The sequence below is a fragment of the Pantherophis guttatus genome, chromosome 1, assembly GCF_059756535.1.
Source record: "Pantherophis guttatus breed Tessera chromosome 1, ASM5975653v1, whole genome shotgun sequence".
Taxonomy (NCBI): domain Eukaryota; kingdom Metazoa; phylum Chordata; class Lepidosauria; order Squamata; family Colubridae; genus Pantherophis; species Pantherophis guttatus.
Genome location: NC_142063.1, coordinates 307739286 through 307760505, shown reverse-complemented (window position 1 = coordinate 307760505; position 21220 = coordinate 307739286). Strand labels below are relative to the sequence as shown.

The following is a 21220-nucleotide window of genomic DNA, read 5'->3' as shown; positions in this document are numbered from 1 at the left end:
AAAACAAAGAAGCAACATAGTTTAAACCATCATCATACAAACATTTTCCCTAAATTCTGTACTACTTCTTACTCTGAAAACAAGACTTCGACATTATCAAAAATAATTATTGTCTATACTATATAAACAAGAATGGGACATGGGAACTTTGAAAAGATTGTTCTCTTGGTATAATGCATGTTTCTCCTGACATCTCTCCCAGTTAATAATTCCAATTCTAATGTAAATAATCCCTGTAGAAATTTACCCATACAACATACATGGACAACATAATCAGAAAAGGAAGTTGTGACTGAAGAGACATATTTTGTCTGAGGTCTGGGTAATGGTTACCACCTTTAGAGTGCTTAGGACCTGGTTATTTATGGGACCGCCTACTACTACCAATAGCCTCCCACTGGCCGGTACAGTCTCATAGAGAGGGGCTCCTCCGGGTGCCGTCGGCCAAACAATGTCGACTGGCGGCCCCTAGGGGGAGGGCCTTCTCTGTGGGGGCACCTACTATCTGGAACGAGCTCCCCCCAGAGATACAGAGGATCCTGGATCTGCGCACCTTCTGCCGCGCTCTTAAGACCTTTTTATTCTACCAGGCGGGCCTGGCCTAATCTTTTCCCTCTTTTTAATTATGCAAATTTTAATCAGTTTTTAAATGATTGGGGTATTTTAATCTGTCTGGGCCAAATTGTTTAATTCGATTTTACTTTTTTTAAAATTTTGTATCTAAGTATTTTTACTGTTTGGCTATTCATCGCCCTGAGTCCTTTGGGAGTAGGGCAGTATATAAATCAAATAAAGTAAGTAAGTAAGTAAATAATGGCTCTTTTCATTTGAGCCATCATAAGTAGATTAATTTGAGTGGAGAACTACAGATGAACCAAGACAATGTATGGATATTTACCATAGCCTCTTGGAGGAAATCAATAAGAATAGGCAATTATGCAGTAGGTGAGAAAATTTGATTACTGTAGCCCAGTGGTGGGGTTCAAGTAATTTAACAACTGGTTCTCTGCCCTAATTATTTCTTCCAACAACCAGTTTGCCAAACTGCTCAGAAAGTTAACAACCAGTTCTCCCGAAGTGGTGCGAACTGGCTGAATCCCACCACTGCTGTAGCCCCAATACATCTAAAGGAACAGCTTTAGAAAAGGCTGCACTGTATGCTCACATTCCAGATCCCACCTCTCTCCTAGGAAGAAATATTTCAGTTTCAGGAGCTCCACTTGTTTGTGGAGAAACAGAAAATGGTGATGCCCAAGTGAAGCCAAGTAAAGTAGCCCCAGATAATGCAGGTTTTAAGGTTTTTTTCCAGGTGGAATTATTTGTTTTAAAGCAACACAATAACAATACATTATTAGCACTGCTAACATTTACTGTTTAGTTTCCTTGTACTAAATTATAATCACTGAATCTTGAGGTTTCTGATCCATTGTTTGAAGGACATCTATGGGCTCTGCCACAAAAGAGCTTTCTATTGCTTCAGAAGCAGTGGTGGGTTTCTACTGGTTAGCCCCAATTCGGGTAAACCGGTAGTGGCGGCTGCGGGAGGCTCTGCCTATCCGTCCGGACATCATCACGGATGCTCTGTGCATGTGCAAAAGGTTCTGTGCATGCACAGAAGCACCATGCATGAGTGAAGCGCTCGCACACTCCCAGTTCGGAACTGGTAGTGAAGGTAAGAGGAACCCACTACTGTTCAGAAGCAGCTCTGGACCTGAATGCTCTTATGATATGAGATAGAGATACTGTAGATGAGAAGGGGGAGGGGGAGAGGGAGGGAGGGAGAGACAGACAGTGACAGAGAGTAGGAGAGAAAACAAGAGAGGCAGAGAGATGATCAGATAGATAGATAGATAGATAGATAGATAGATAGATAGATAGATAGATAGATAGATAGAGGCAGGCACGCACGCACGCACGCACGCACGCAGGCTGTCTTTGGAAGCCAGACCATTTTTAGTATGGCTCAGTTACAACTCCCCTACAAGCAAAACAAGGATGTTTCCTTCTTCGCAATATCATGAAGTTGATGAGTGACTTGTTTTCCCAGGGGTGCACTCTTGCCGGACAGAACCGGCTGAATCCCACCTCTTGGTAGTGGCTAAGGAGATTTTGTAAATCCAAGAGCTGCAGCAGTTCAGGGACCAAACGTTTATTATATTCTATCCTGATAGCTGCACTCTACCAATGGGTAACTATTCCCAGCAATTAGAGGTCAACGGAAGTGAAGAATATTGTTCTGAATTGTTGGAGAAGAAATGGAAGGGGAAAATCATTGACAGTGCCCTATAACTGTGGGCAGAGTTACTTGCAGAAGTACAGCAAACATTTCCACTGCTCATGTTCTAATCATTATTTCACTCAATTCCACTTCTCCAGATGGCAAGAAGTTCTAGGAGCAAAGATTCACTGGATGGTGAAAGATTACCAAGTTCTTTGTACCAAGTACAAAACTGGTGTTTTGTAATATTTGCATTTATTTGCACATACGCAGGTTGAACACTGAAAGATGCACAACTTAAATATTTTAAAAGGCAGGGGTACCAGAAGACGTCAGCAGTTTCAAATCTGCCACATTAAGATGTCTATGAGTTCAAATTTGTCTTTTCTTTTTTTATACTTAAGCTGTTGGTTATGCAATTGCCCTGCTTGGTTTGCAGAAAACAATGTCTTCTCATTTGTAAATTTGTGTTGCTTCCTACACCTGATGCACATTTTAAAAAAAAAGGCAATGCTTCAGTTGTACAGTTGCAGCTGCAATTTCAACCTCCTCTGCCCCACAGACACTTCTGGCGAAGGGGAAATTCTAGGAGTACAAATTAGGACAAGGAAAGTCCAAACATGCAGAGCCAGCTTGTCGTTGTTTTGCTTCTAACCAATGAAGCCAAGCTTTCCTCTTCCACTGAGCACAGCATTATAGCTAAAAATTCTTACTGAAATGCATAAACTGTATGTAATATCCAAAGCTGTAGCTTTACAGTATATTGTGAAAAAAGGGCACAATCTGTGAGCATCTTAATTCAGCCAGTAGTTGTGTTTGCAGGACATACATATTCATACATAACTGAACTCAAGTCAATTTTCTGTGTCTACACAACAGGATGATCCATCAGCTCACCACGGGAGCCTGAATTTCCACAGCACATTATCCTAAAACCACTGGCTTCTGGTTCAGTACACCATAATGGAGGTTCTACACTGTGAATCCAAATTTCAGAAAGTCCTGGAAAGTAGGATACAAGGCTGAGCACTACAGTATTTGGGAATGAGGAGAGAGCCACTCAGCAGGTCCTATATTTCAAAATTGGGATATTAGAGAATGACAGGAATGTTTCAAAAAGGGCTCTCCCTTTCTTTGAACAATGTCAAAGAGCATGGCTGCTGTGCTTGAAGAATAGGAGCCTGGATAGCTCAACAGACAGAAGCACTGTAATTTAACACCAGCTGTCTGCAATTAAAGTAAGATCGAATCTCGCCAGGCTCAAGGTTGACTCAGCCTTCCATCCTTTCTAAGGTAGGTAAATTGAGGACCCAGTTTGTGGGGGCAATCAGCTGACTTTGTATAAATATACAAAAGTATGAAGGCTATTGCTTAACGCACTGTAAGCCGCCCTGAGTCTCCGGAGAAGGGCGGCATATAAATCAATTTTTTTAAAAAAAAATAGGCCAAAGGCATTTTTTCCCTCCCATTTCAGAGCTCTAATGGCATCTACAGTCCTTCTTTTTTTCTTTTTTTTCTTTTTTTTACAGATGACCTCCATTATGGCTTGGACTTGGAACCTATCCCAGGACTTAACTGCAACCAAACTCTACTGTTAGTCAAGAAGAAGTTCTGATTTCATGCACAAACTGGATTCCTCTGTCGTGTCGTACCATTTGCAATGTGGTGGGACAAGAATAACTGCTGCTGAATACAAGGTTGGCTTTCTGAGATACAGTAAAAGAGGTTGTTTTAAAATATTTGTTGCAGGGTGTGTCACCAGATTGTGCAATTCCTTTTGACCAGCTCCTGCTCAATGCTTAACAGCAGCTCAGTAGCTTTCCTTAGATAGGGATAGAAACCCCAGCTTTCATCTGTTAATTCACTTGAGTTATTCTACCTCTATCTCCTGGACATTTGGGAAGGGTACATTCAGGCCAGAATTATATACCTTAAGACAGGGGTCTTAAGGTATATACTCACATCATCATGGCAGTGTCACATGATGTATTGGGACTTTTTTCTCCCTTCACTAAACCAGGCGGGGGTGGGGCCAGCACATGATGCATCTGGCCCACGGGCCATGAGTTTGACACCCCTGCCTTAAGACAAACAAGAGATTTCCAGCTTATTGTAAATACCAAAATGTAGGAGAGTGCTGGATCTATCTGGATCATGCAATCTGGTAGGGCCGATGATGGGAGGCTCTGTCCCGCCCCCAGACGTCATCATGTCCCGTTTTTGACCTCTGTGCATGCGCAGAAGTCTCTGTGCATGTGTGCAGGAGGCATGTGTGAATGTAGCGAGCGTGCACGCGTGCGCTCACATTTGCGATCCGGTAGCGAAGGTAAGTGCATTTCACCCATGCCATGGATACTGCTTCACTTGTTTGCGCAGCCTGATTTCTGGCATGGCGTGGACCTGTGCTGGTCCTCGGACCAAGGGTTGGGGATCCCTTCCCTAACAGATTTATATAAAACTTGTGGCTATTTTTTTAGTCTGCCATGATAATCTGTTTTACCAACAACGTAACTCAGAACAGTGTTGTAACTGTTTCAATGACATGCGCTGGGGATGAAATGAAGGCAAGACTGCGGGCATTATTAGAAAAATATGTTTATAGGGCATGTTTATGCTGTAATTAGTTGTAAGTGGGGAAAGGCCATTAAAGAAGTCTTGAGAGTCTTAAGAAGCTCAGCTAATGCATCAAATTCAATCACTATCCTGTTTCTTACTATGGTTAGCCAAATATCTTTGAGACTTCTGTAGGCTGAGAACTAGTGTACAAAAGCTGAGCAACACTATCACATCTTGCAGTAGCAGATTCTATTGTTTTAACTATTCATTTGCTAAAAGGACACCATTTGGAGTCCACGGGTTAGCCTTTGGTTAATAAGCTGAATGCTACATTCCAAAAAGTTGTTATAAACAGCATAAAAAGTTAATGGAATTTAGACAAAATCCAACATTGATTTGATGTAAAGTTAAATATGATTACATAATATTACTTAAATGCAATAAGATCATCACATATTTTATAACTTATTCTTATTTCACATTGAAAATTACAATTTGGACACGCTTTTGGAGGGATTAGAGCAGGGGTGAAATGCTCCCGGTTCAGACCGGATTGACCGATCCAGTAGCGATGGCAGCGGGTGGTTTGGAGAACTGGTAGCAAAAATCCCTGCGCCGCCCCCCCCCCAATGCCCAGCTGAGCCACACGATCATCAGAGGCTGTTTTTTTTACTATTAAAAGCATTTTTTCTACAACCTCTTCAGCCAAAAAAATGCATTTAAAAGTAAAAAAAAAGCCTCTGATGATCGCGCGGCTCAGCTGGGATCGTCAGAGGCTTTTAAAAGCATTTTTTTCTACAATCTCTTGGGCCAAAGAGGTTGTAGAAAAAAAAATGCCTTTAAAAGCCTCTGATGATCCAGCTGAGTTGCCTGATCATCAGAGGCTTTTAAAAGCATTTTTTCCTGCAACCTCTTAAGGTTGTAGAAAAAATGCTTTTAAAAGTTAAAAAAAAAAGTTGGCCATGCCCACCCAGTCACATTACCCCCACCACCACCAAGCCACGCCCACAAAACTGGTAGTAACAAATTTTAGATTTCACCCCTGGATTAGAGACTATATCCAAAGACTTAGTTGCCTTGGCACTTCAGAGTGCACATAAATACCCCATTTTATGGTGTTTCGTAAATTCTTTACTTCCTTGAGCTATTTGTAACCATTACTACAAGCTCCCATCCTGTCCAGTCATCTCCAGCTCAGAAGTCTTCATGTGTGTATAATTTTTCCACCCCAATGTGCTCACTTTACATTTCTTATGCCAGTAGTCCTCGATTTACAACAGTTCATTTAGTGACTGTTCAAAGTTACATCATTGAAAAAAGTGACCATTTTTCACACTTACAACTGTTGCAGCAGCCTCATGGTCATGTGATCAAAATTCATACGCTTGACAATTGACTCATACTTATGACAGTTGCAGTGCCCCAGGGTCACGTCATCACCTTTTGCGATATTCTGACAAGCAAAGTCAATGGGGAAGCCAGATTCACTTTTTTTTTTTTTAATTTGATTTATATGCCGCCCTTCTCCGGAGACTCAGGGCGGCTTACAATGTGTTAAGCAATAGCCTTCATTCTTTTGTATATTTTATACAAAGTCAGCTTATTGCCCCCACAAACTGGGTCCTCATTTCACCTACCTTAGAAAGGATGGAAGGCTGAGTCAACCTTGAGCCTTGGAGAGATTCGAACCAGCAGAAATTGAAGGCAGCTGTGTTAATAACAGGGTGCACTAAACCACTGTACTATCAAGGCTCTTAACATATTATTAACTGCAGGTAATTCATTTAATAGCTGCGGCAAAAAAGATCGTAAAATGGGGTAAAACTCACTTAACAAATATCTCACTTAGCAACAGAAATGTTGGGCTCAATTGAGGCCTCGTAAGTCAAGGACTATGTCAGGGTTCCAACCAATGCCATAATTAAAACATGAATCTCAAGCCGAGGTTCAAAAGAAATCCAGTTATTTATTAGGAGCATCATGTCGGCACGTACCAAGTGAAGTCAATTCTGACTTCACTTAATTCGCGCCTTGGCTCTGACCCTGTTTGATGACACAAGGTGTGTCATCAGTCACATTCCCCAACGAAGCAATTTCATGGGTTGTAGAAGTCACTCCCTCCAGCCACTGTGGATCTCCATGGTGATGGCCTTGACATTTGCCAACTGCAATGTGCTTTGTTTTGACTGAGGTGCAAACTCCTCAATACAGCTGCGAGGCTCAATTCCCCATTCCGCTGCCTATGGCAACTCAAGAGCAGATCAGGAAGGCTTCACTAGTTGATAGACTATCTGTACTGAACTCTGTTGGCCATTTTACTACCACCCTTCCATTCTGGAGAGATGCTGTTGGAACCCCTCACTGTCCCCTTTTAACCTTCTAAAGAATTTATTAGCATTAACAAACTTGACTACTTCAGCTGTCACTCTTACTTTTATCCTATAGTGTAAAACAGCACCAAGGCTATCCACATAGTTTTCTTGCCTGAACAAAGTTCAATCAATCTACATCGTGGCCATGGAGAAATCATTTAGTGGTGGCGAATTCAGAAAAATAGCAAGATGATTAAGATCAACCCTGGCCTATGTATCTTTGCCCATATAAGTGAAAGAATACAGGATTCTTGAGATATTCAAGTCATCTGGAAAACAAGGATCTCTTTTAGAACAAGTTTTCTGAAGAAGAGGGATTTCAACTCATGCATACAGCATCCTTCAAATCTGCAATGGTATCTTCCAGGTATATTATATTGCAACCCTTTCTTCCCTTACCAGGTGCATTTCAGATGCCTTGAAATTATAATTCTATAATTCCCCACCAGCGTGAGTCATTGGATATTCTAGATGGGAATTCAGGGAGCCATTGTCTCAACACATCCAGAGGGCAGCAGGTTTGAAAAGACACAACTTGCTTTACCCTAATGCCATATTCCACCTTATGAATATTATGAAGGATATTGAATATCCCAAATTCAAAGATGATGGCAATCAATATTTCTCAAGGGCCCATTTGAATTTTAAAAGAAAGGGCAGGCACAGGTGGAAGAGGAGGAGGAGGGGGGAGGAGGAGAGAGAGCTTTGCAGATTAGCAGACTAGACTTTGCAGATTCATGGCATAGAACAGTGTTTCTCAACCTTGGTAGGTTGAAGATGGGTGGACTTCAACTCCCAGAATCCCCCAGCCAGCGCTGCTGGCTGGGGGATTCTGGGAGTTGAAGTCCACCCATCTTCAACCTACCAAGGTTGAGAAACACTGGCATAGAAGCATGCCTCTACATCAGGGTTGTCAAACTCCCAGCCCGCGGGTTGGATGCATCATGTGCTGGCCACGCCCACGCCCAGTTTAGCAAAGGAGGAAAAAGTCCCGATACATCACATGACACTGCTGCGACAACGTGAGTTTGGCACCCCTGCTCTACATTCTTCTTAGCTATTCTACAAATGCTCTCAATAAAGTTTGGTCTTTTTTTTTTTTTTAAGACAGCCTGCATCAGTTTATTGCAGACTACCTGGTTTAACAGGTTTCTAGCAGCTGCTCCACGCAAAAATGAAATGGGCCATTAATTCTTCCCCTTCTTTCCAGCACTGGAGCCATAAATCTGTCCACCCCCACCCCCCATCACTGGTCTTGCACCACCTTGTTCTTTATCTTTGCTCACTATCAGGTTTTCTGCTATTGTATCAGGTGGGTGGGAAGCCAATTTTAAACAATCGAACTATGTACCCATTCTCTAATCTTTCACTGAGTGGGCACCACCTCTATAAGCCTTACTATTTGCTATTTCTCCATGTCTGCAGTTTATTATCAGTTTGTTTAATGGTGAAAATAAAACTGGGTGTGCTGGGATCTTGGGCTTTCGCAACAGGTACACACTGTGGCACCTCTTTCCTGCTACCCTTAAGCTTTTGGGATAGGTATATTTGCCCAAACACATCAACTGTTGGGGGAAAATAATGTTAGAGTACATTGCTTTTATGAACAGCAGCTTCTAAACTACACTCAGGCAACATTCTCATTGCTCATTTCAAAGTGAAATCACTCCCGTTAAGAAAGTATCCCATAATGATTCCCATTAGGAGTAATAAACTATAAGGAGTCAGTCCAGAAAATTTCTTCATGGTGGCCAAGGAGGGAAGCCTTCAGGTATCAAACCAAGGCCAGAGCACTGTCCCACTTTGTCCCTTAGTACCTGATATTGAGAGAGATGGTACTTCTCCTTCTGGAGTCAGGATGTCAGTAGCAGAGACAAAATACTTCTATTTTGTAATCTCCCTTTGAGTCCTATAACAGTACATCATGTTCCATCTTTTAACTGTTCCCGTCCTTCCATTCTCAAACACTTATCTTCTGCTGCAAATGCAGAAACTCCAATGGAATACAATTCTGCAACCCAGTCCTTATACACTGTTAACTTTTCTGTTGTTTGATCTTTTCTGTTGTTTGAGTCATTTAAATAATAAAAAAATAACTCTTTTCTTGAGAGAGACACAGAAATGCACAAAGGGTGGAAACTTCTGATAAAATAGGTTAAAGTTGGCCTGTAAAAACCTGTGTTATAATCAGATAAGTTTTAAAGTCCCACATACATTTGTCTCCAAGAATGACAAAAGTTCCTCCACACACTCTGCTTACCTTCACCAAAAAATATCACTAACCTTCTGTTGAGGGCATACATGCTATTTCCCTCCTAGGTGGCCCACCCTAAAGGCAATTTCCATCCATAATTTCTTGCTGTTACAAAAATCATGTTTTTCAATTTCTACCAGCACTAGCCATTCCAAATGGCTAGGCTTCAATGAACTGTCTCAAAATAAACTGGCCTGTCTTACTGGCCACCTGAAGCTACCGCAGGCACATTCTCTGCTCTGGCAACTGGCCATTTGTTTTCAGAGCTGCGCATCTGTTAGCAGGAGTCTCTCACTGTACCAAAGATCTCTGTTACCTCTCTTGCCAATCTAGGCAAGGCGGGAAATATGGGGAGAGAAGGAAAGGAACTGGATGTTTTGATTGCCAGTTCTCCCAGCATCACAAAGACTCTTTTCTTCCTTCAATATAATACCTTATGCCACCAGACTTGAAATTTTGGGCTTAGACAATTTAGAACTTCGCCATTTTCGGTCCAACCTAAGCGTAGTACATAAAATTATCCGCTACAATATCCTACCTGTCAATAAATACTTCAGCTTCAACCACAATACATGAGCACACAATAGATACCATAGAAATTTATAGTAAACCGCTCCAAACTTGATTGCAGAAAATACGACTTCAATAACAGAGTTGTCAATGCCTGGAATGCACTACCTGACTCTATGGTTTCTTCCCAAAACCCCCAAAACTTTACCCTTAGACTGTCTACTGTTGACCTCACCTCAAGGGCGAAATGCTCCCGGTTCGGACTGGATCACCCGATCTGGTAGCAATGGCGGCAGGTGTTCGGAGAACCAGTAGCAAAAATCCCTGCCTCCCCCCCATGTCCAGTTGAGCCACGCGATCATCAGAGCCTTTTTTTTTAATTTTTAAAAGCATTTTTTCTACAATATCTTTTGCCGAAAAAATGCTTTTAAAAGTAAAAAAAAAGCCTCTGATGATCGTGCGGCTCAGCTGGGATCGTTAGAGGCTTTTAAAAGCATTTTTTCTGCAACCTCTTTGGCCAAGGAGGTTGTAGAAAAAAATGTTTTTAAAAGCCTCTGACGATCCCAGCTGAGTTGCCTGATCTTCAGAGGCTTTTAAAAGTATTTTTACAACCTCTTCAGCCGAAGAGGCTGTAGAAAAAAATGCTTTTAAAAGCCTCTGACGATCCCAGCTGAGCTGCCTGATCATCAGGAGCTTTTAAAAGCATTTTTTTCTGCAACCTCTTCAGCCGAAGAGGTTGTAGAAAAAATGCTTTTAAAAGAAAAAAAAGCCTCTGACGATCAGGCAACTCAGCTGGGATCGTCAGAGCCTTTTAAAAGCATTTTTTTTACAACCTCTTCGTCCGAAGCCATGCCCACAGAACCAGTAGTAACAAATTTTACATTTCACCACTGTCTCACCCCAATCCTAAGAGGTTTTTAAGGGGCATGCATAAGTGCACCAGCGTGCCTACGGTCCCTGTCTTAATGTTCCCTTTTATTTGTATCCATTTCATGTATTCATAATCATGTTTATACTTATATCTGTTATCTAATACATGCTTGAAGAAAATAAATAAATAATAAATAAATAAAGTGCAGAAGGGGAATGCAGGTTTTCTGCTGTCAATTCTTCAATCTTTGTGGTGTTGCAGAAAGGAGGAATTCCCCACTCTCACTCTTCCCTCAACACACAAACTTCTGATGTAAACAGAATTTCTATCCAGGCAGAATAAAGGTTGGAAGTGCAGCTATGGCTTCTTTAAGGCAGCATAGTATTTTTGTCTATTTCTTTAAATCAGATGAGATTATTATGCTGTCTTGTGGAAGAGCTTAGTTTGTATCATAAAGCTCAGAAATTTAAGTACAAATCAGGAAATTCCTGATTCAAATAACACCTCTGCTGAACCCTCACAAGGTACAGCTAAGTAAGCTAGTCCTTACAATATGGAGGATAATTCCCATTTAAACTAAAATAGCAAAGTCCCTAGGGGTACCACAAGAGGCTGTGAAATCCGGGGGGGAGAGGGTTGGGGCAGGAGGGGGGAGGAGGGAAGGGAAAATATGTGTAAAAATTTTTAAAACTTTTTAATAAAATAAAATAAAAAAAGAGGCTGTGATTTAAAAATATACATAATTTTTGAATTTTGTACATTATGCTAATGCTCACCATAGTCAGAATTTTTACACACTGTAACATGGCCTCCAATTTAGCCATATTGCTACTGTTGTAAATGTTGGAAAAAGAAAATTGTGTATGTCAGAGCTCTATGGTGATTCTCAGTCATCCAGCTCATGGTGGTCCCAAAAGTGTTTTTCAAAAGGCAACTAAATTTTCTTGGGGTTTTTTTTCCCTTGAAGATGTTTTGCTTCTCATTCATGGATGAGAAGTAAAACGTCTTCAAGGGAAAAACACCAAGAAAGCCCAGCTGCCTTTTGAAAAGCACCTTTGGGACAGTGTAGGTTAGAAGTAAATTGAATTGTGTTGTTTTCATGTTTGTTTGTGTGTTTGTTTTTGTGGAATGGATTCCCTGAGACCTGAAAATTAGAGGGTATAAAGGCTGCCTTAGAGAGTCAAGAAAGTTGCAGGCAGATCAAGAGTATTATGGGAAAATAAAATAGCAGATAATATATCATCATTCAACTTAGTCTGCTGTGTTATCTAAAGGCTATTATTGAAGAAGGACTTATTCTGGATTCAAGTTGGAGAAATTTCTTGCTTGTCAAAAAAATTTGAGTTTGGAAAGGGGAATAATCTTGCTACATTTATTAGATGTGAGTCAAAAGACGATCAACTCCATTTTATATATCAACTTTTCCCATCATATCATTTTCCACATCTTGGGACCACATATCCCAAACCTCCCCCCTCATATTTAATAAAATCCTATTAATTCTAATCTCAACACATCTGGAAGGAACCAGGTTAGGAATGATAACATGGAGCTGTGACTGATCTATTGTAGATTGTTATTCACATATTTTAGTCTTTCAATAGGTATTATTGTGTGAAAATGGATATAACTTTGCTGCTTCAGTATTCATAGTGTCAATCAGTCTATTCAGAAGTCTCTTATTTGCTTACATATCCACAATATTTTATAGGCAAATACAAAGTCTTCCATTTGCTTTTAAAAAGCTATTAAAACAGATTTACAGGATTCCCAGATTACTGGCAACAGATCACTGTTGGTTTGTTTTTCCCTCCATAAACATATCATGAATTTTATTTTCATATTTGGATTTCTAACACATCATTGTATTTGTTTTAAAAAAATGCAATCACACATCTGTTGCATGAAATGTTTCTTACATGTAACAATAATTTTAAAAATGATGATTTAAAAATGCAATCGTATCTATTGCATGGAATGTGCAATCTGTTCCTTTCAAGAGTCAAAGAACAAGAGATGCTGCCATTCCTGTTGTATAGCAATACAAAAAAACTGACTATTTCAGCAGAAGTATAAAACATGTTGCTATTTAAGCAACTTGAATTCTCCCCCCCTCCCAAAAAAACCCAGGCATGCAGTACAAGCTATATTTTACCTCCTCAACAAACCCCTTAGTATTCTTCTTGACCAAGAACTGAATTTAGTATAAGCATAACAGCTTGCTAGATTTCAGGCTCCCAATAACTTTAGAGCCCATCAAAATATTTACATTGTACAGGATTAACTTGACTTCTAAGCTAGGAATTGGTAGAAATCTTATAGGCATGGCACAGCTATATTGGTTGATTATTTATTTATTTATTTGTTTGTTTGTTTGTTTATTTATTTAATTCTATAGGGATTATGGAATTCATAAGGCCATCAAACTCAAACAGTGTGATTCTAAGCAGTGTGCAACAGAAGAGTAACTATAAATCTAAAGACATTCAAGTCATGTAACATTACAATAATCATACAAGAATAACATCAAATGAAACTTGACTGTGTGCTTTCAGTACACAAGTGCCTCTTTATACCACTGGTATTTCAAATCTTTAGCATTTTCTTCTCAGTCTTTCACTCTTTGTGTAGCATTGGATAATACTGAAGCTGAGCAGTGTTGAGGATTCACAGAACTGTCAAATCTAGCCTGAGAATCACTGGTACTTATCAGTCACACCTCACAAGTGCAGATTCCAGTGGAGTGTACCAAGTGCTTTTACTGACATTTCTTCCCACCCTATTCTTTCCATCCACATAGCTATCCACATAGAAAAAACTAACTGGAAAGTTTGAACTAAATAAAAAAGACCATATTTTCTAAGTGTGATCTATCCAATTCTCTCAGTGTTTGAAAATGGCAACTTAGTAATTATTAACCATTGCAGAACCCTTTATGAAATAAAATACCCGAAAGCAAGTATTCCAACTCATTTCCCACAGAAAAGGTTATATGTCCACCTGTTTCTCCTCTACTATTACCTAAATAACCTCATGACAAAACTTGGGGGTTTCCAGCGTGAGTCATGGCTGACTGAAGACATCTCAATGAACAAGTGGAGACAACAACCACTGTGAAGAATGAAGGAAGGTAATAGACAAGTCCTTTGGATTTTTTCAGAGAAGGGGAGATTGGGAGATTGCCCATGAGTACTCTCCGTCTAAATCTCCAGGGGATTCTGTTCCATTAGGCAGGCACTGCTACTGAAAAAAAAAAACTTGGGCATTCCACAAGATGGCATTAAATCTGATAGCAATAGCAATAGCACTTAGACTTTTATTCTACTTCATGGTGCTTTACAGCCCCCTCTAATCGGTTTACAGAGTCAGCATATTTCCCCCAACAATCTGGGTCCTTACCAATCACAGAAGGATGGAAGGCTGAGTCCACCTCGAGCCACTCATAATCAAACTCCTGGAGTGAGCAGTGACTTAGTTTGCAATATTGCATTCTAACCACTGTGCCACCATGGCTCAGTGATGGAAGGGATCCTGAGCATGCCTTCTCTGCTAGATCTGCTGGGGAAAGCAGAAACAATGGGAGAAAGATGGGTCTGCAGGTACTCTGCAGGCCCTATGCTATGTAAGGCTTTACAAATGATAACCATCACCTTGAATTGAATTGAACCCAGAAGCCTACTCAGAACTAGTACAACTCACGGAGCAGTGATGATACAGTGGAATAAAAGAGAAGCCAAAAACTACTCACAAAACTACATTCTGGACCAATTGCAGCTTCCAAGCGTCCTTCAATGGTAGTTTGATGTACTACAGAGCATATTACAGTATTCCAAATAGGCAGTGATTAAGGCGAGATTCACCATGAGCAAGGACTCCAGATCCAAGTACGGATGGAACTAGCATGTGTAAGATGTGCAAAAGCCCCCTTGGCCATGGCTGTCATTTGATCTTTGCTCAGAAGCTGAGGAAGACCTCTAAACTGGGCACCAACTTTAACTGGGAAAATGCACCATCATTCAGAATTAAGATATAAAGTCCCAAGAATTGGGGTGCCCTAAAACCCACACCCATTCAATCTTGCCAGGGTTGAGCTAACATCCAAGCAATGGTAAAGGTCTTTGCCCATTTCCTGGTTGGCCCAGAGTGGAGAAGTACAACTGGATATCATCAGCATACTGATGATAGTGCACCCCAACCTTGCACCCCATGGTTGATGATTACCTTGCCCGGTGGCTTCTTATAGACATTAAATAGAACAAGGGAAAAGAGTAGAGACCTTAGGCTCAACTTGCCTCCCTCCACACAACACTGATTGGAATCAGTTCTGGAGAAAGGAGGAGAACCACTGTAACACAGTGCCTCCCATGTCCAACCCACTGAACTGTTGCAGACTGATTCATAATCAATGATATCAAAGGTCACAGTGAGATCAAGAAGGACCAGGATGGATGCACTATCCCCATTTTAAATCCAACAGATGTCACTACCAAGTACTATCAATGTTGTCTCAATGCAATATTAAGTCCTGAATCCTAACTGAAAAGATTCCAGATAATTTGTTTCTTTCACTGCCTTCTGGAGCTATAATTCAACCACCTTCAGTAAAAATTGTCCAAATGCATTGGGTCCAGTATACTGTTAAGGAGGGGCAAACAACTTCCTCCTTCAAGAGACACACAGCCACCCACCTCCCAGAGGAGAAGTATTCACCTCTGCGCAAGCCCAGCCACTTCCAGCCCCCAAGATACCTTAATCAACCAGGTAGGACAGAGATCTAAAATACAGGTGGCTGAATTCACCACTCCAAGGACCCTATCCAGTTCATTAGAACCAACAGAACTTTTAGCACTCTTTCCAGTTAACCAAGCAAGTCCGTCCCTCAGGCAACTCCAGAGAACCTGTACAACTGGATTCCAACTCTGAATAACTTTATCCAGTAGATGTCTAGAACAATCTTCTCAGGGGCCCTACAAGAGTTCCTGTGGCTCCTCCTTGCCCAGAAGGGACTGGGTCACCTTAAACAAAGCCACTGGCCAGCTCTCTCTGAACACCATAAGGGTAGAGAAATAACTATTCTTTACCAGAGATATCACATAAAGTAGTCCTTAAGGAAGGATTGTAACATGTCAACCAAATTCACTCTTTGTTTTTCATTATTTCACATACTGTCATCGGGCCAAAAGAAAACATGTCTCGGACACCTTCTGCATACCACCTCTCTGGAAAGATGTGTTGCCATTTCCCCCATCAGTCTTCTCTTCTTAAGACTGGGGATAGCAGATTTCTCCTTAAATATTTTTTTTTCTAATTTTGGCCCTCCAATTTGGCCTAGGGACACCATTTTCATAACTAAGGGACATTGGGTTTGGTTCAGTGGTGGATGTAGCTTTAGGGGAAAAGTTTATTGCTTAACAAGTTGGGATAACTAATTCTCGCTTACAACACAACATTCTGTTCTGTTCCTGAAACCTGCAGACGATCATGATCAAGTTCTTAGAAATCAGAAAGAATTTCAGTGGATAATGAGATATCAATAACATTTAGATGCATTAATTTAAAAAAGTTGGGGATAGAAATCTGGGACTTCATTCAGCAGATAAGCAGAAAAGCAGCTGTTTTGGTTTAACCCACTTTGAAGAATTTGAAGCAATTCAAATTATATATTTTGAAAACTCATTAGATTTAGAATCTAAAATAGCATCACTGCTGTATTAATCAGATAACCCAACCAGTGTGAGGCTAAAATGGTAACCATTAAGACCAAATCACCATTATTCATCATGTAATTCTTTAGATTTAAAACCAAGATTGCAGCATAATACTTTTCCTTATAATTTATATCAAAGTTTTAATAGACATAGTAAAACTTAATATAAATCAAACTAAAAGAAAAAAAATTCAAAAATTCAAAAAGTGCAGGGAAAAAAAGAGAGAGGAAAAAAATAGAAGAAAAAGACCAATAGAAAAGACATAAATCTCTGGTAGCTCTTAGTGGACTTTTTGCTTAGGACTGAATGAGGATTTGTTTATAGATGCAAATATCTTCTTCAATATTTTTTTCTCTGCTATATTTTTATTTTTTCTTTCGCAACATAATGGCTTTCCTAGACTAAGTACGAATCTCACCCTCTCACCTTACAATATAGCTGGGGATTATAGTTATGGCATGCTGTACATTTCATGTTTTTTATAAATACATAATGCAGATGGAATTCACCATTTTAAATAGTCCAATTGGAAAAGATGTCACCCAGTCCAAATATGAATGGTATGAATTCAAATGTTAAAGGTATGGCTCCACCCAGAGATTAGACTCTTAATTGACTAATATAGTGTGACCTGCCACAATCCCTAGAAACACCAGAACTAATGGAGCAAAGGTTTTGGAATTTCCCCATAGTCTGTCCTGTTCAGAAGTAACTAAGCAGGTCTACATCAACAGTTGGAGTCTCCTAAAACAGAAGGAACTGGTAAAAACAGCTGATTTAATGCGGCTTGCATGTCAAAGGTGAGATGTGACACAATAATTCCATGATTGGAACTGGAGATACTTCTCAAGATGCTTTTTACTCAGTATAACACAGTTAAGGAAATAATTTTCAAAATACATCTTTCAATTAGCATATATTTTTGGTGAATACCCTGGAAAAATGGTATTTTGTTTACAGATCAAAGTTTTCTTTTCACCTAGGCATAGGTGAGCTATTCAATCTCTCTTATTGTATTTGTAATGTTATTTTTAGTTTGATTACTAAAATATTTATGCTTTGTAGTTAAACCTTATCTTCTAGGAAAGATTATCTTCTGTTATGAATGGGAGGTTTAGAAAAAGATGATTTGAAGGTCAAATTGTACATGAGAATAATCATGCCATTGGCATTTTTGAATTATTGGATACAGAAGTCCATATTTTTCTTCTCCTTGAGAAATCAGCAACTAATGGCCCCTCCAGGTGTGAAGAGAGAATTTTGAAAATCTTTTAGGGAAACTGTAGGACTGGAGTGGAAATTCCCCCCCTCCTGCTGACAATATACACTGCTCAAAAAAATAAAGGGAACACAAGCAGAAGACATCCGAGATCTGAATGAATGAAATAGCCTTATTAAATACTTTGTTCGTTACATACAGTAGTTTTATGGTCCCTTTAGTTGTTTGAGCAGTGTATAAACTACTGTATGTAAAGAACAAAGTATTTAATAAGGCTATTTCATTCATTCAGATCTCGGATGTCTTCTGCTTGTGTTCCCTTTATTTTTTTTGAGCAGTATACTTGGCTACAATTAAAATTTTAGAAGACAATGACTGAATCCATTCAACGCCCAAAATTACCCTCAAATGGGGTTGGGTCCTTTGCCATTCAGTGTATTGTGAAATCTTTTTCTTAGGCTGTATAAACTAGGCTAGTACACTAACGAATAAAACGCTTCTCAGTTTGGGCAGAGCTTGTTAGAAGAATATAGCAATTGTGTTTTGATTACCTGGGATTAGAGTATTATGTGAACCCAGTCACAGAGGCCCAATCAGTATTCATAAGGAAATGACCTGATGTTTTCAAATAATTGCTAGGACATGTGTCGAGATTAAAGCTTGCAAAGCGTTCAATGCAGCGTCCATATAGTAATAAACATTGAAATCCCTTTAACTGAAAAAGCATATCCACAACCGAACCCCACCCTGCTAAATCCCTAGACTTGATTAATCTGTACAATCTTGTATTTATTATGAGCACTTAACATTTGGTGAGGATATCAAGTCTCCCGTTGAAGAAGGAAATACTATCTTTCTGGGTAGCTCTTTAATAACTCCACTCTTAAGTCTTAAAAAAAAAAAGTTAGAGCTGCAATATAATAGCAGACATAGGTAAGAGAATCTACAGGCTCTTTTAGCACACAGATCTAAAAGGTAACTCAAGGCTGTTGCTGCCCATTAGCAGGGTTCCTATAGAGGTAGAAAGTCACTAAGCTATCATATTGTCAGGTATTTCCCTGGGAAACCACCTGTTGAATGCCTATCTTAAGGATAAACCTCCTTGAGGATAAATACGTCTCCTTGTTTACTGTAAATACATAGAATATTAGAAACTCGAGTTCAAAACCTCATTCATTCTTGAAGTTCAGGAATGGAACCTCAATGGCTCCCTCTACGTTATCAGTCTTACAGAGTTGTTCTAGGTGAACAGAAAATAAGCTCTTGGTAGATACCCCTCCAAGCACCTTGAAAGAATTAAAGTGATAGTTTCCCAGGATGGATGTGGTGAGCTATGAGAAAAAGAATTATCCACTAAATTTGATCAACTCAACCTGGGAGCTGCATTGGCCATAAGACTGTCAATCTCTCTTAGCTTTTACAATCACTGCAACTGTAGCTACTCCTCTAGTCATTCACATTCCAAGCATATGTTCTACATATTCTAATATCTATTAAAGGACCCAGGCACCTCCACAAACAAGAATTGCATGCCTTGTTTCTCCAGGAAACAGCAAACTCAATAGACCTTGAAGACTGGTTTTCAGTACACAGGTCACCAGTTCAACCAAATAATTAGCTACTTGAGTGCTGCACACCTGCACAGTGCACCTGCTATGTGCATGAATTAGCAGAGTATAACCTTGAAAGTCAACTAAACATGCTCTTGGGATTTAAAAATAGAGATTTTTTAACTCTGAAGCCCGTCAATGTGGGGTGGAGGAGTGGGGCCATGTTAGTTACCTCCTTGCTAGTCTAGTTCTTAAAAAAAAAAAAAAACTTGCTACCCAGCCTCACGTTATTGTTTTCAAAATATAATTCATTCTAGCAAACTATAGCTTATTCCCCTAAAAATGTATTTGGTGTCAGGAGGAAAGGTATTAGCAAAACTGGAAAATCTAGATACTTTGCTTTCAGAATCCCTATGAAACAAATCTGAAGGCATCTAACCAGGGCTTTTTAGATACAGCCTAACTGTCAGAATAAAGGTAGACAGTTTTTATATTGTGCTCTCTAGCAACTAAGCTAGATTTTTAAAAGAAGAAAAAGCTATACTCACAAACTCAGGAAGAACAAGAATGTCAGGAAACGAAGCCAGGACTGAAGCCCCACTGGGTAAAGCAGCTGTGGCAGTCGCTGAAGACATTGTGCTGTTTCCTTTTCAAAATCACACAGACAAGTCCTCACTCTACACAGCTAGATTCTAGTTTCCTTTCTTCCTCTTGGGTATGTGAGACCTTAACTGTTCAGCTACCTTAAAGTTGCCTGCCCTCCAGGGATGGAGCTTAGTATAGGTGTGGCTAACCAACCAGAGGTGCCTGCCCATATTCTTTATGTGACCTTAGGAAAGTAAAAAGACTGTTCCAAAGAATACATCTTTTTTGCTGTCTCATAATTCCGCAACCACTTTTGAATGTTCATGTGTAGAGGGCAATATAACTAGAATAATGGGCAGCTAGTTCTGAACTTAAGATGATCAGTTCTTGGATAGCATCACTGGAACTATGTTGCGTCATTATTCTGGTACATTCTGGTATGAATTTTAATTTCAAATTTTTAAGCAATCTTCTTGTGCTGGGATACAGAGCTAAATAATAGAAGCCAAAGTAACAAATAACTTTATGGAAACAGTAGAAATCATGTCTCTGGCTCAGTTATGAGAGATGATGCCTCAATCAGAAAATGTGGTGTAACACAGAATACCCAGTTAGTAGTCTGGGAACCAGGATTCAAATCTTCATGCTATAAAGAAGTTTAGTGGGTTAGGGATAATGGAGAAATCAGTGTGATTTTCTTGTTTTATACAAAGGTAATGTACTCCTCCTTAACTAGGCATGGACAAGCAGTCTGAAAGTTCAGGTTAGTGTGGTTATATGTGGTTATTGTTTCATTTACATTACGGTCAATATAAAATACTTTACTAAATGCCAGACTGTTTTTCAAGGAATTCCCAACCATTAATTTAATGCAAGAATTCAGCAGGGGAAAGGAAGCAATAAAAAGGCAAAGTGGGATGCAATAGGCAGCTGTTCACATACTCAGTTTCAGCAAGGAATGGAAATGCTTCCCAAAAATGTGAGCTTTAAAGAGTAATCTGAAGGAAGAGATGTGAAATCAGTCAGATTTAGTAGAGAGTCACTTTTCAAGTAAATAGAACAGGAATAGGGAACAAAGAAAACATTGTCATGGAACTGGAATAATAAAATTGTGACCAGGGATCAATTGGAATATAAGAACAGAGTGTTAAGAAGCAGCAAAATTATGGATGACTTCAACAACAAAAAAATAAGAAATTTATATTAGAACCTGAATCAGGTAGGAATCCAGTCCCAGATTTAAGGGGAGACACTTGTGATCTGATTGAAGAGCAAGGTGTGTGATGTTGTAATACAAATCACCCACCTCTGTGAGGGGGCCAAGATGGGACAAGCAGAAGACCTGTCAGTATAGGAGAATTCTGTTATTTATCTATT

General features: G+C 39.7%; 1 protein-coding gene across 1 annotated transcript in view; it reads right to left on the bottom strand.

The window, feature by feature from the left end:
• Positions 1–20014, bottom strand: part of MAL (mal, T cell differentiation protein (MAL blood group)) — a 35369-nt gene extending 15355 nt beyond the window's left edge. Inside the window, exon 1 of the mRNA XM_034427515.3 lies at positions 19807–20014. Coding sequence (XP_034283406.1) covers positions 19807–19893 — 87 coding nt within the window. The 5' untranslated portion in view covers positions 19894–20014. The remainder of the gene's footprint in view (positions 1–19806) is intronic.
• Positions 20015–21220: the final 1206 nt, after the last annotated feature.